Source organism: Triturus cristatus, chromosome 2_2 (assembly GCF_964204655.1).
Source record: "Triturus cristatus chromosome 2_2, aTriCri1.1, whole genome shotgun sequence".
NCBI classification, from domain to species: domain Eukaryota; kingdom Metazoa; phylum Chordata; class Amphibia; order Caudata; family Salamandridae; genus Triturus; species Triturus cristatus.
This window is the reverse complement of record NC_140582.1, coordinates 807882234-807894218: the sequence shown is the minus strand read 5'-3', so window position 1 is coordinate 807894218 and position 11985 is coordinate 807882234. Positions and strand designations below refer to the sequence as shown.

General features: G+C 46.9%; 1 protein-coding gene across 1 annotated transcript in view; it reads left to right on the top strand.

Moving 5' to 3' along the window:
- Positions 1–3954: 3954 nt before the first annotated feature.
- DCUN1D4 (defective in cullin neddylation 1 domain containing 4) overlaps positions 3955–11985 on the top strand; it is a 455220-nt gene continuing 447189 nt past the window's right edge. The window contains exon 1 of the mRNA XM_085642111.1: positions 3955–4128. Within this exon, the coding sequence (XP_085498237.1) occupies positions 3993–4128 (136 nt within the window). The 5' untranslated portion in view covers positions 3955–3992. The remainder of the gene's footprint in view (positions 4129–11985) is intronic.

Below are 11985 nucleotides of genomic sequence, written 5' to 3'. Positions count from 1 at the left end.
CCGTGTTGCTCCAACTTTTCTCAGTGCTCTTGTAGCAGTGCTACTACGGTCTGGGCACGTGTGTTGCTCTCTCCCTCGGCGCTTCCATCTGGCTGCTCGTTTTTAATAAGTCTCAGCAGGGGGGGAAATGGCGGACAGAAGGCGGGAATGGAAAAGTCTGTCCACCCTCTCAACTATGTCCCGCTCACCCAGACCTGGGGCTCCGTTGTTGGACGGATGTCACGGTCTCTCTGCATAGCTCTAGTGGCGCAGGGACGGTGCCGGCGGCTGTGGGTTCTGTCGTGGTCTTCCAGGCCCTCTCGGAGGTGCACAAATTCCCGGAGCGAGCAAGTACATTCTCTGACCATTACCTCCCACGATGGATGCGCTGGCGCTTCAGAGGGGGAAGAAAGGAGCCCCCCTGCCACCCCTGAGACCGCTACCTTAATGTAGGGGGGAGAAGCGGGGTGAACCCCTCGCCGTACCTCCACAGTTCGGTCGGTGTAATCCTGTCCCCATAGGCTGCACTTGCGGCTGGCGGCGCCTCGCCGCATGTGAGCGCACTGTTATCAGCTTTGGAGGATCCATCAGGCAGGCTCCTCCTGCTTCCTCCGTGTCCGTTTGGCTTTGGACGTGGGCTACCGCAGTGCGAGCGTTAGCCTGCTCCCTACTGCAACCGGATGGCTGGGGATACCGTTTCTAGGCAGGATAAACAAGGGTTTGTGGACGGAGCTCTATCAGCTCATGTCCGCCATGTTCGGCTGGCTAGCCGCGCTCCCCTCCAACACGCTATCCTCATTATTACTGCTGTCACTCCCATTTTTCCTTCTGTTCCTATACTGTGGTCCTCCGTCTTCCACTAGCACTGGGTACAACCTTTCTCCCTCAATGGTATTCACTCTCCACCTTTTTTGCCTTGTGTTCCACTATGCCTCCTGATACACAGTTTTCCTAATCCTCCCTTGATATTTCTCTCTTTGCTTAGAATGAGCTTCACTCATCCATGCATCAAATGCTTCAAACTGTTGGGTCTAGGCGAAGATCGCATAGCAAACATCATTCCCCTGAGCTGATTCAACACATCCAATCTGAATGACCCAAAGCGTGGAAATGTCAATTCGCCCTCCTTTTCAGTAATTTTATGCCACTTATGGAGCCAAATTATAGTGTGGAGCCCAACATTGAATGATTTCAGAAAATGCTGTTTTTGTTCAATTGATTACGACAAAACAGTCCTTTTCATCCACAGAGTTCATGATGACTACCAGTCAATCCCAGCACGGTGTTACACCAATTGGCCTATCGCAACACGGCACAATCCGATGTCACTCTTACTCCTAGCAGTGGCTTACCCTCCTTCACAAATTATCCGTATGCATTCACTCACACAATCATCTTAAATGTGTAATTGTCTGCCATTCTAAAAGATCGATAGAATTCAACCACTCAAGCACATTCACACCCAGTAACCCTCGACCAGCATGGATCACCTGAATTAGTATAGTCAACTCATGTACATAAGGTCACTAGATGATTCCCATATGTCCCATTCATACAAAGTTTCCTATCGTAGGTGGAACTGCCGATGACGTTTCACAACAACTCCTCAATTCTCCGGTCAGACAATCACAATCTCGGTGTCTTCTACGCATTTAATATATCCCGGGATCTTGGGTCACTTCGGCCTGAAACCACATTAACTCGACTTTCACACCAACTCCACAAGACATCATACAATCAAACCATTCCTGCAATCTAACATACTACATACACCCTGTTAATCCTCACTCCTTCTTCCACTGCTAATTTTGGTCTCCGCCAAATTCCGTCGCCATCCACTCTTGATCATTGGTCTTTATTTCGGGGCTTTGGAGTTCTAAGTTCCACTTATTCTAGACTACTTCTAGATTCTCCCCTCAGTTCATGTGCAAACCATCCTCTGCTACCAACTGAAAGGACCGGGCCCATAGGTTCTAGGCTGTTCTAGAATCACACCCCAATGGTTCTTTTTAGCAGCATGAAAGTGTAGATGGGAGAAAAGTCATTAGAGAAACAATCAATAAGCCAATAATTATTTTGGATACATAATAATTCACTGACAACTACTTAAGGTTAGTTGATTTATTACAAAGCCAAAAATAACTGAACATAGAGACACCTCAACACATGCATGCATGGGTAGTAGCATGAAGCCAAATCTGTGCATCCAATTTAGACGATGCAGCAAAAACAGCAACATTAATTCAAGAAGTAGAATACAGAAAATCAGGAAGCATGAGTCCAAAATTCCCTGCATCGAGGGTTGGTGAGTGAAAAGCATAAATCTATCCCTACTCCACCACTAACGTGACATTCCTAGATAAGCATTTTCAGAAAGAAGGTTAAAAAAGTGTCAGCACATGGAGCCTCCCTAAGAAGTCTCTCTTTGGTCGATGGTCAAGTAGCATAAAGCTGCAAAAGACAAAGCTCATTCTAGGATGCTCTCTCTCTGAAGGCTAGAAAAGAGTGACACGGGTAACCCTCCCATGGTGCAGTTCAGATCACGCCATCTATTCTGGGTACAGTCCTGAAGGTATTTTTCCATGATGTTGACAGTATACCTTCCTTGCTACAATTTGTCCTTGATTCCCATGCCTTCTCCTGTGTGAAGCACAACGACCTTCCTTTATCGACTCAAGACACACGATTGTAACTTCTTTTACTTTTCCTATAGAATGTATTCTCCATTTGCAATGGAAACATTAGAAAGAACAGAATCGGCAATGCACATGAAATTCAACTATTCATTTTAAAGCAAGAGTTTCCAGGGACTTGCATTTCAGGCCTAGGACTTCAGCTAACATAAGAGGGGGGACTCTTTCAACCATACAATTTGCATAACCATTAACAGCATTTCAATGGATACATTTACCTACTAATTAGAAACATCCTTTGTCACACATAATTAATAAGTGAGACGTGCCAGTTACACAGCACGAGTTTCAAAAGTTAACGTTTTCTGCTAGTTACATCTATTTCCTACCTTATTTCTCCAGGACATTTATCCATAAACTAAAGCACATCACATAATTGTGTTAAAACGTTTCACAATTCTAACACCTCATGTTAATAATGATTGGATGAATATATGTGGATGCGGTCAACATGTGATTATGATGCACCCCAACAATCCATTGAAATTTCCGCTACATCACACGCAACTCCTATTTAATCTTCCACAAAGAAACTGGAGTAAATGCATTGAATGATTTTAACTCATAAAATAAATCCCGATAACCACAGCACTGTACCAATCACTAAACTTGGGTTTCGGTGCCGTATGCGTCAGAGGTATAAATGCAGTTTCGATAGATTACAATTAAAATATTGAACATATTGAAGAGGGTAACGTCCACATTGGTTCGTATGCAGTGCAGCAACTGCTATAATCATTTTACCTCTCTAATTAAATATAACTAGATATGATAAAAAATTATATTCACCAAGCAAACTTTTAAGACCTATGTGTTCTGACAATACAGGGGCTCTTTTCCAACACGCTCATCGGCGATAGTGATATAAAGGACCCCTGGCAACTCCAATACTACACGGCGTCCCATCGGCAGCCATATTAGAGTCTGGCAGAATTTCATGAACTTTTGGGAAAATGCTTTTTAATGGAGGGATTCAGACTACACTTGCTCTAATCATTTGGTAAAGACTTTCAACGTTGCCTGACTTTTTTATGGGTACGTCATTGGCGTGACCTGACATGACCCCATCCGTGCCAGAATTTTAAAGCGTATGTAATGCGAATTCAGAGGGTTTTTTTGTACTCGAACTTTGTAGGAGAGCTTATTGTATTCCGTTTTCTATTTCCAAGCACGAAAGGGAGGAGTCGTTTCTCTTCAGGGGCATGATTGAGCCATTATTGGTGCGACCAGAATAGAGAGGTGTGGCCAAGCACTTGAAGTGTGACGTCTGTCCAATAGAATTGAGCAAGAAGTGTCTATCAGCGTCGTCTTAGCCAATGAATGCACGGCATGGGCGTGGTTGTAAGCTGTGTTCTATGGGCTGGTAGGAACTGCGCTGTCCTCCTGGCGAAGGCTGAGATTGAGGACAGAGGCTGGGACATCTACGCAGGGAAGATGCACTCAGATGCCGCCGTCAGTAAGTGCAGGTGGGGGTGGGCTGTACAGCACCAAATGTACCTACCCTTCTCTGTACGTAGATCTAAATAGTAAGCACCACATCTCGCTTAAAACAAGCGCTGTCAACTGGCTCAAGGGAGGTTAGATATCCAGACTGACCAGTCGTGAGCAAAAACACCCCTGCCTATTTTCGTCAAAAGGAATTAGCAGCGCCCCGCAGTTTACAGACTGGGCTGATGGCTGCTATCCCATTATCTTTCTTCCCTATCGCTTTGTGACGCACTTTTCTTTTTATTCTGTATTCTTAATGCGGGTCCCCCCCTCCCCCCAGGACTACGCGGCTGATTATACATAGTCGACCCTGCTTCCTAACCCCTGGACGCTTAAGATCATTTGGGTGCCCACTGGTATTCTAGAGGTTTGTCGCGTTGCTCTTTGGGGGCTGTGGTCCCATGTTTCGGGACTTGTGGCTCTCGCTTGTTCTGTGAACTACAAATCCCACCGTGCCTGTGTGCAGCTGAACCACTTGTGACTTGGGGGTCTACTCTGGGCTTGGGTGAGCAGTTTAGTGAGGCCGACCCGTGTAGTTGGAGCCCCCCCCCGTGTAACTGGAACATCAGATGACGAAGCGACTGGGGCATATTTGTCAACCCACCCTCATGTGGCGGGTGTCATCCCCTTTTATACACCTTGCATATACACTCTTTAAAAGCAACGAATATCCATAAAATTCCATTAGTTCACTGTGTTGGCAAAGCTGCATCGCCCTCCAAAGGATATTCGTTCATCCTCCAATGGGTATTTATGAACAAGAATCAAAACTGTAGTTGCCCTTTTCCTTTCAGTGAACCATCTTTATTTCAGCTGCATATTACTGAGAATCGACACGTGGTTTGTATATGTAGAACTTATAAGTATTGCAGGAGTTGCATACAGTCAGTGATTTAAATGGGCCGATACTGTCCAATACTGGGTACCTACACTTCTCTGCTGCAATACATTAAATGAGAGAGTACCAGCACTTCTCAAAGGTTAACAGATACTCCTATATAATTAGTACATGCACTTATAATTTTCCATTTAAAGCACTGGTACAGTGCAGGCCTTAGGGCCCATAGTGCACATGAAGGTAAGGAGAGTGCGAAGTGTGGGGTCCTCTTGCCTCCCAGACCCGAGCGTTCTCTCTTGCTTGAACCTTCTGCTGCTTGCCTTCTCCCTGAGTGGACCTTGATGCACCTCTTTGGGTGGGAATAGTAGCCTGAAGGCAGGGAGGGTGAAGTAACAGTGACATAAAAATGGTCCGGGGGAAACAGAGTTGGAGAAATTAATGGAAGAGAGACAGGGTTGATGAGCCGGGATTCTTAAATCTCAAAACATTGGGTGTAATCCTCATTCTTCTTTCCAATCTTTATTTCGGCCATTTGGCCATAAAAGAAAAACAATACACATATACAATCACAATAAATCCAAACATTAAAACATTGGAAGTACATATGTTAAAAATACAATAAAAACTGTGCATCTAAAATTTTAAGGGGGACCCAACACCTTTAAAATGCGGTTGCGCGTATGCCAAACATTAGTAAGAAATTTTGATAATGCGAGGACAGTTGGACCAGAGAGATCAGATTTTAAAATCCTATACATTGGAGCATATTCCCTGCCGCCCATATTCCTAATCAAGGGAAGAAGCTAGTATTTCCGTGCTGCCCTGTAGGCTGGGCAGAAGAAGGCCACGTGTAAATCGGTTTCCTCCAAGGCATCACAAGCCGGGCACTGCGTCGTAGTGGGGGGCGATGACCAAGTACTTGTAAAGGACCGAAAGGGCAGTGAGCCGTATCTCCATTGGAGAAACAGCTTCCTAGCAAGTACCGGAAAGATAGGATCCAATACCCTCTCAAACCTATAAAGGTCCTTGCTTTGCAAAAACACAGAGGATAGAGACCCTTCTGCCTGGGTAACTCGGGCCCTAGCTAATTTGCGTTCGTGGTATACGTTAGTCAGGGACCTTTTAGAGATATTCAGTGCGGCATTCGCAGGGTCAGTCCATAAGTCGGGGACCCTAGTTCCATGCAGGTGGATTGGATGTTTTTGACCCAAGGGATACGGAGCGCTTTTGGGTGGTTCAATAATTCTGCCAGTTCCGCCCTGTATGCTGCAAGATCATTACTGCTCCACAACCTACGCCAGAAGGCTATTGGTCTCAGGCTTATTTCATCAGATAATGGTCGTAGTCCGAGGTCAAGCCTCAAGGGGAGGAGCGGGGTACTGGGGGGAAGCGCGGTTATCTGTCTTATAAACTTGTTTTCTATTAATGACAGGCTATGGCATGGTGTGTGTCCCCACAGTTCCGCCCCATACATGATCGCTCCCCTGGGCCTTGTATATCTGAATTAGGGCCCCCAGCGGGCGGTATGAGGAGCCGGTCATCATCCGGGCGATACCCCCAGTAATTTGTGTAAGTTTAAGGTTCGCCCTAATCTGGTTGGATCCCCAAGTCATGGTTTCATTGAGAGTCACACCTAGATATTCAAAGGTGACAACCCTCTCGAGCCGTGCTACTCCCAATTGCGGATTCGGCCGCAATTTTTGGCTCGGATTTAAAACCATGAATTTAGTTTTGGCCGCATTGATTTCTAGCCCTCTGTCCGTACAGAAGGCTACAAATGAATCAAGGATCCTCTGTATCCCCATGGGGGTTTTAGATAGCAGCAGGGTGTCGTCCGCAAACATGATTGCGGGCACCCTGCTGCCATTAAGTTTGGGGGCGTCAGTATAATCGGTGGCATTTAGGTGGGCGATTACCCCGTTGACGAAGAGGCAAAACAGGGTCGGTGCCAACACACAACCCTGCCTTACCCCTCGGTCAACGGGGAATCTATCGGTCAATTCCCCCGACCTCCCACACCTCACTCGGGCATAATTATTATGGTGAAGCCTCTGTAAGATTACTAGGATGTCCGGGGGGACGCCCATCTCTGCCAAGACGCTCCAGAGTTTTCCCCTGGGCACCAGATCGAAGGCGGCCCGTAAGTCCACAAAAATTGTGTACAGACTGCCGCCCTCGAATATTGCTGCCCTCCAATAGATGAGATTCAACCTAAAAGCCTGGTCCACTGTGGATACCCCCTTCCTAAATCCCGCCTGATAGGGACTAAGGGCACCCACCTCTTCCATCCAATCCTGGAGGCGATTCAGCAAAACCCTGCCAAACAGCTTCTGTGCTACGTCGATTAAGCTGATGGGTCTGTAGTTGGCCGGGAGGAGAGGCGAGCCCTTTTTAAAGATAGGGACCACCTCTGCCCCAGCCAAGTACCAGGGATTTCCATGCCGCTTAGAACTCCATTGAAAAGGGCAGTAAGGTAGGGGGCCCATACAATGGGCTCCTGTTTGAACATATCCCCAGGTAAGCCATCCAGTCCTGGCGCCTTTCCAGAAGCAAGACCTGAGATGGCAGCGGTGACCTCACCCAGCGTTATCAGCTCTCCTTCATAGCCTGGCCAACCAACCTCGGTGACAGTAGGAGATTCTCCCGGCTCAGAACTGTAAAGAAACTGAAAGTGAGCCTGCCACACCCCTGGGGCAATATTGGGCTCTATTGCCGATTGAAGATGCCCCGACCCCCCATTCACTATCCTCCAGAACAGACGTTGGTTTTGGGTCGCTAGGGCCTTGCTAAGTTCTTCCCACTGATTTTCCTCCCACTCGGCCTTAGCGTGGGTAACTAGTTTCTTGTAAGCCCGCCTGCTTTGTCTTAGGCTATCCCCCCCTAGTCCCTCCTTAATAAGTCTGAGGAGTTCTGCTTTTGCCCTTCTGCATGCCGGACTATACCATGTTGTTTTGCCTTGTCGCCCCTGTCTAGGTTTTCGTGAGCTACTAGAGAGATGAGGGGCCGCAGCCTTTATAAGGTCCTCATGAGCCTTGTACAATTTAGCCCGGGAATCATTATTGCTTGCCTCGTTGTCCAAACTCCCCACAGTTTCCAAGATGGGAGTTATCCCGTCATAGAGCATGGGGAGTTTGTTCTTACTTGTAACCAAGTGCTCCCACCTGATTCTTCTCCTACTATTTTCCAGGAGAAGCGCAGGTTTGTTCCCTTCTACATTGGTCACAGGAGCTTGAGGGCCAGGGGTGACCAGGTCGAGCTCGAGCGCATTATGGTCGCTATCTGACCGTTCCATAACCCTAAAATCCTGAATGGTCGGCCACTTCACTATTTGGGCCAGGACATAATCCAGGCGGGACTCTCTTCCCAGTCTGTTGTAGGTGGTTTTACTGGGTATATCTGATTTCATTCGCCCGTTACAGGCTCTGATTCCGAACTTTAGGGTTAGAGCTGTGATTTGTAATGCAAGTGGGGTCCAAGCCTTCGGGGGGGGAGCTTCCACTGGGGGGACTGCCCATCTGGCCTCTTCTTCCGATGAGAACCCCTCCAAAAGACCAGGAAGTGGCTCAAAATGAGAATTAAAATCCCCTCCCACCACATAAAATGAATCACTCGGTAGTTCAGATATAAAGTTCGTGAGTTCATCTATGGTCGGTGATTCCTTTGCAATTCCCACTGGCCTAGAATAGATGTTAATTAACACAAGTTTGGCTTGGTTAGGCCAGGATAATGAAACCACAAGAATGTCTTCTGAGTTAGCCGGCAGCCGTGTTGCCGTGCAGCCTAGATGAGATGCAACCCAGATCGTCAGCCCCCCTGACGGACGGCCCTTGCCTTCCCACCTAGCTGGGATGGAAAAGGACATGTAGCCTTGATGACCATAATTCTCTCTAGCCCAGGTTTCCTGGAACATACATACATCTCCAGTCTCGATGTAATTTACCCAGTCCGGGTCACCCAGTTTGTTGGCCAGTCCAGCAACATTCCAGCAGATTAGCCTTAGGTGTTCGGAGGTGTCAGTTGCCGTGCCAGAAGGGTTGGAGGAGATGGTTACAGGTGCCGCTTCGATCAATAGTTCTAGGACATTACCGACGGTGGGGGCAGATGGCTCAGGGAGACTGCAGGGGCCATTATCCAGGAGCTCTGGACCATTTAATAGTTCAGGAACATTGCCAGCACTACGGGCGAGTGGATCAGAGGGTCTGCAAGAGCCATTGTCCGGGGTCACCGTGACATTCAATAGACCAGGAATTTTACCAGCGATCGGGGAAGATGGATCAGGAAATCCGTCGGTGCCATTATCCAGAGTCACTGGGCTGTGAGCAGAGAGTCAGTCAACCCCATCCAAGCTGTTCAAGCAGTTAAAACGATTGAAGTGGAAATAGGGTGTATCAGGCACTTGGAAGTAATCCTCATTCACACCCAGCCACTGGCCGTATGGACCTTTTTTCGTCAATGTAGAGAGAGAGATCTTAGAGCAATCATTTGCATACATTTCTATACCTGTGAAGACTGTTGGGACTCCACAAGAAATAGCAGAGACAATTGTAGTAAACTTGAAAGTTTTATTGACAAATTTAGTTAAATCTAATTCATTAAATATCCGGATTTTAAGTTTTGTTATTACAAGTTGAAATGCTCGGGAAAAACCCCATATTTCAGGATAAGGAAAGGTAGAACATTAATAAGAATTACTGAAAGACTACAAAATATCCCAAAAGTGTGTCCCGTAAAGGAACCCCTAATCTAAATTAAGCAGGTATACTTTGGGAATGGCATTTGGTTAAACAAATAATGTAAGGTGTCAGCTTTAGAAAATCACACAAAGGTTTCTGATGGGAGACTATGAATGCCTAGGCATAAAGCCGTTGAACTCAGGCAGTAGATAGCAGAGCTAAGAAGGGTCTTCTCAGTTTTAAGTCAGTAAGCATCTCCCCTCTCTGTTCTTAATGTTATGAAATTTATTGTGTTGGTTACTTAAAACCATAACAATTTACAATCAATCGGTGGATAAATATCGGCTGCTTCCTAAATACAAAAGTTGTGAAGATAAAAAAAGGCCTTTTTTGCATGTGTAAAATTGCTAACACCCAGCACTCTGTCCAAGATGACATTGGGGAGAGAGGATGAAAGACCGACAGTTTGGTAGATAAAGTGCATTGTGTAAGGGTTAATCTCCGCTGGATGCTAGAGTAGGATTAGGAAAGTTAAAAGAGGACCTTTGTAAGAGACATGGGAAAGCTGAGAATAAAAAACAGTAACAATAGAAGATTTTACAATAAGCGCCCTTTGCCCTTCCAGTAGTGGGATGGGAAGCGTCATGTGGATCGAGGATTAATCTCCCTTTTCTCCTCACGGTCATTTTTTGAGGGAACTACTTAAAGTTAATTGATTGAAAGCCCTGTGCCACGCCAATTTGTACATTATCACCATAGATTAGTTCTTGGTGTATGTGCCGTGTGTGGGTAGTTGGTACAGAGCAAACACAAGGAGATGATGGATGGAGCGCTGAAACTTTTCAGACACTCGTCCCCAGCCACAGATCTGGGTTGAATCCATCATCGTTCTTTAGCTCACTTCGCCACCCCAGTTCAGACACAGTTATATGCAAATCAGTCTTGACCCTGTGCCTCATGTGAACAGTCCAGCCCGAACTGCCATCCATATCTTCCCTGAACCATAAACAAGCATCCTGGGACCGGTTTCGGGCTAACGGCCCTCATCAGCCAGGCTAGCATGAATCCAGTGGCAAAGTGAGCAAGGGACTCGCGTCTGGGCATACCCTGCCAACTTAGGGTGAACAAAGCAAACAGAAGGAGATAATGGATGCAGCACTGAAACTTTTCAGGCACTCTTCCCCAGTCACAGATCAGGGTTGAATCCATAATCGTTCTTTAGCTCACTTCGCCACCCCAGTTTAGACACTGGAAGAAGGAAGAGGACATCACACCCTGCAGTGCAGGGCCCACCAGCCGCCCCCGGGACCAGCACTCCATGGGGTCCAAGCCTCAGCTTTCTGACACACAGCCCTCAGCCCAGTCAGGCCCACATCTTCAGAGCCGCCAACACAGGTGCTGCCGCTGACCAATGGAGTCCCCGCCCGCAGCCGCAGCCCAGGACAGCCAGCGGCCAGCTGCAGGAGTCAAAGGAAGCAGAACCAGGTGCTTACGAGTCAGTGACTACAGCCTCGAGCCCTGCACAACTCCTCCCCTGATTGGGCCTGCTCCGAAGCTTGTCCGTGCTGATTGCAGGCATGTCCGCCCGGTCTCCAATGCTCCCTCACCACATTACATGGGCTGGAAATCGATGGGGGTATTGTGTTGGTGTTGGGCCACCTGTAGCAGCTCAAGCAAGCGTGCCCCAGGGAGTGGTGGCTATGATGGATTTCAGACATGGGCTAGCGGAGCTCCTTTAAACGAAGGACCTCTATGTTTGGCCTGTAATCCATGCCCCCCTCTATTTTTATTCTTAATGTTTGCAAACATGCTCTCGCAGTCATATGAAAGAGGTACACACCAAGGTTTTAAGTGATTTGTGGGAAAGGTGATGGTGTGGCCATGTATTACATGGGATAAAGTACCCCCTGTCGTACATTATCAGGATATTGCAAGTTACCTTGGCGTTCCATAACCTTATAAAGGAACTTAGCCTTCTGCCTTGTTCCTCTATATGGTTATGGAACTCCTCTGTGACTTACCATATTCTTAAAATGCATGGCAGGGGGTAATCATTTTCCCTTTTTATATACGTCTCAATTTGCCTTTATTTTGCCGGTTAAAATATGAAACGATTCCAAATCATTTATAATACATATGGACATAGATAAAGACATGTACCAAATTTTTAGCAATGTGTGCCACATAAATTAATAGTCCTTGTCATGTATTTTAGATTGTGGATGTCTCCTGGTCAGTTACAAATAAGAGTCCACCTTTTGGTAGCTCCATCAGTGCATCAATCTCGACTCCGTGAGGTCCGTAATGGTCGACG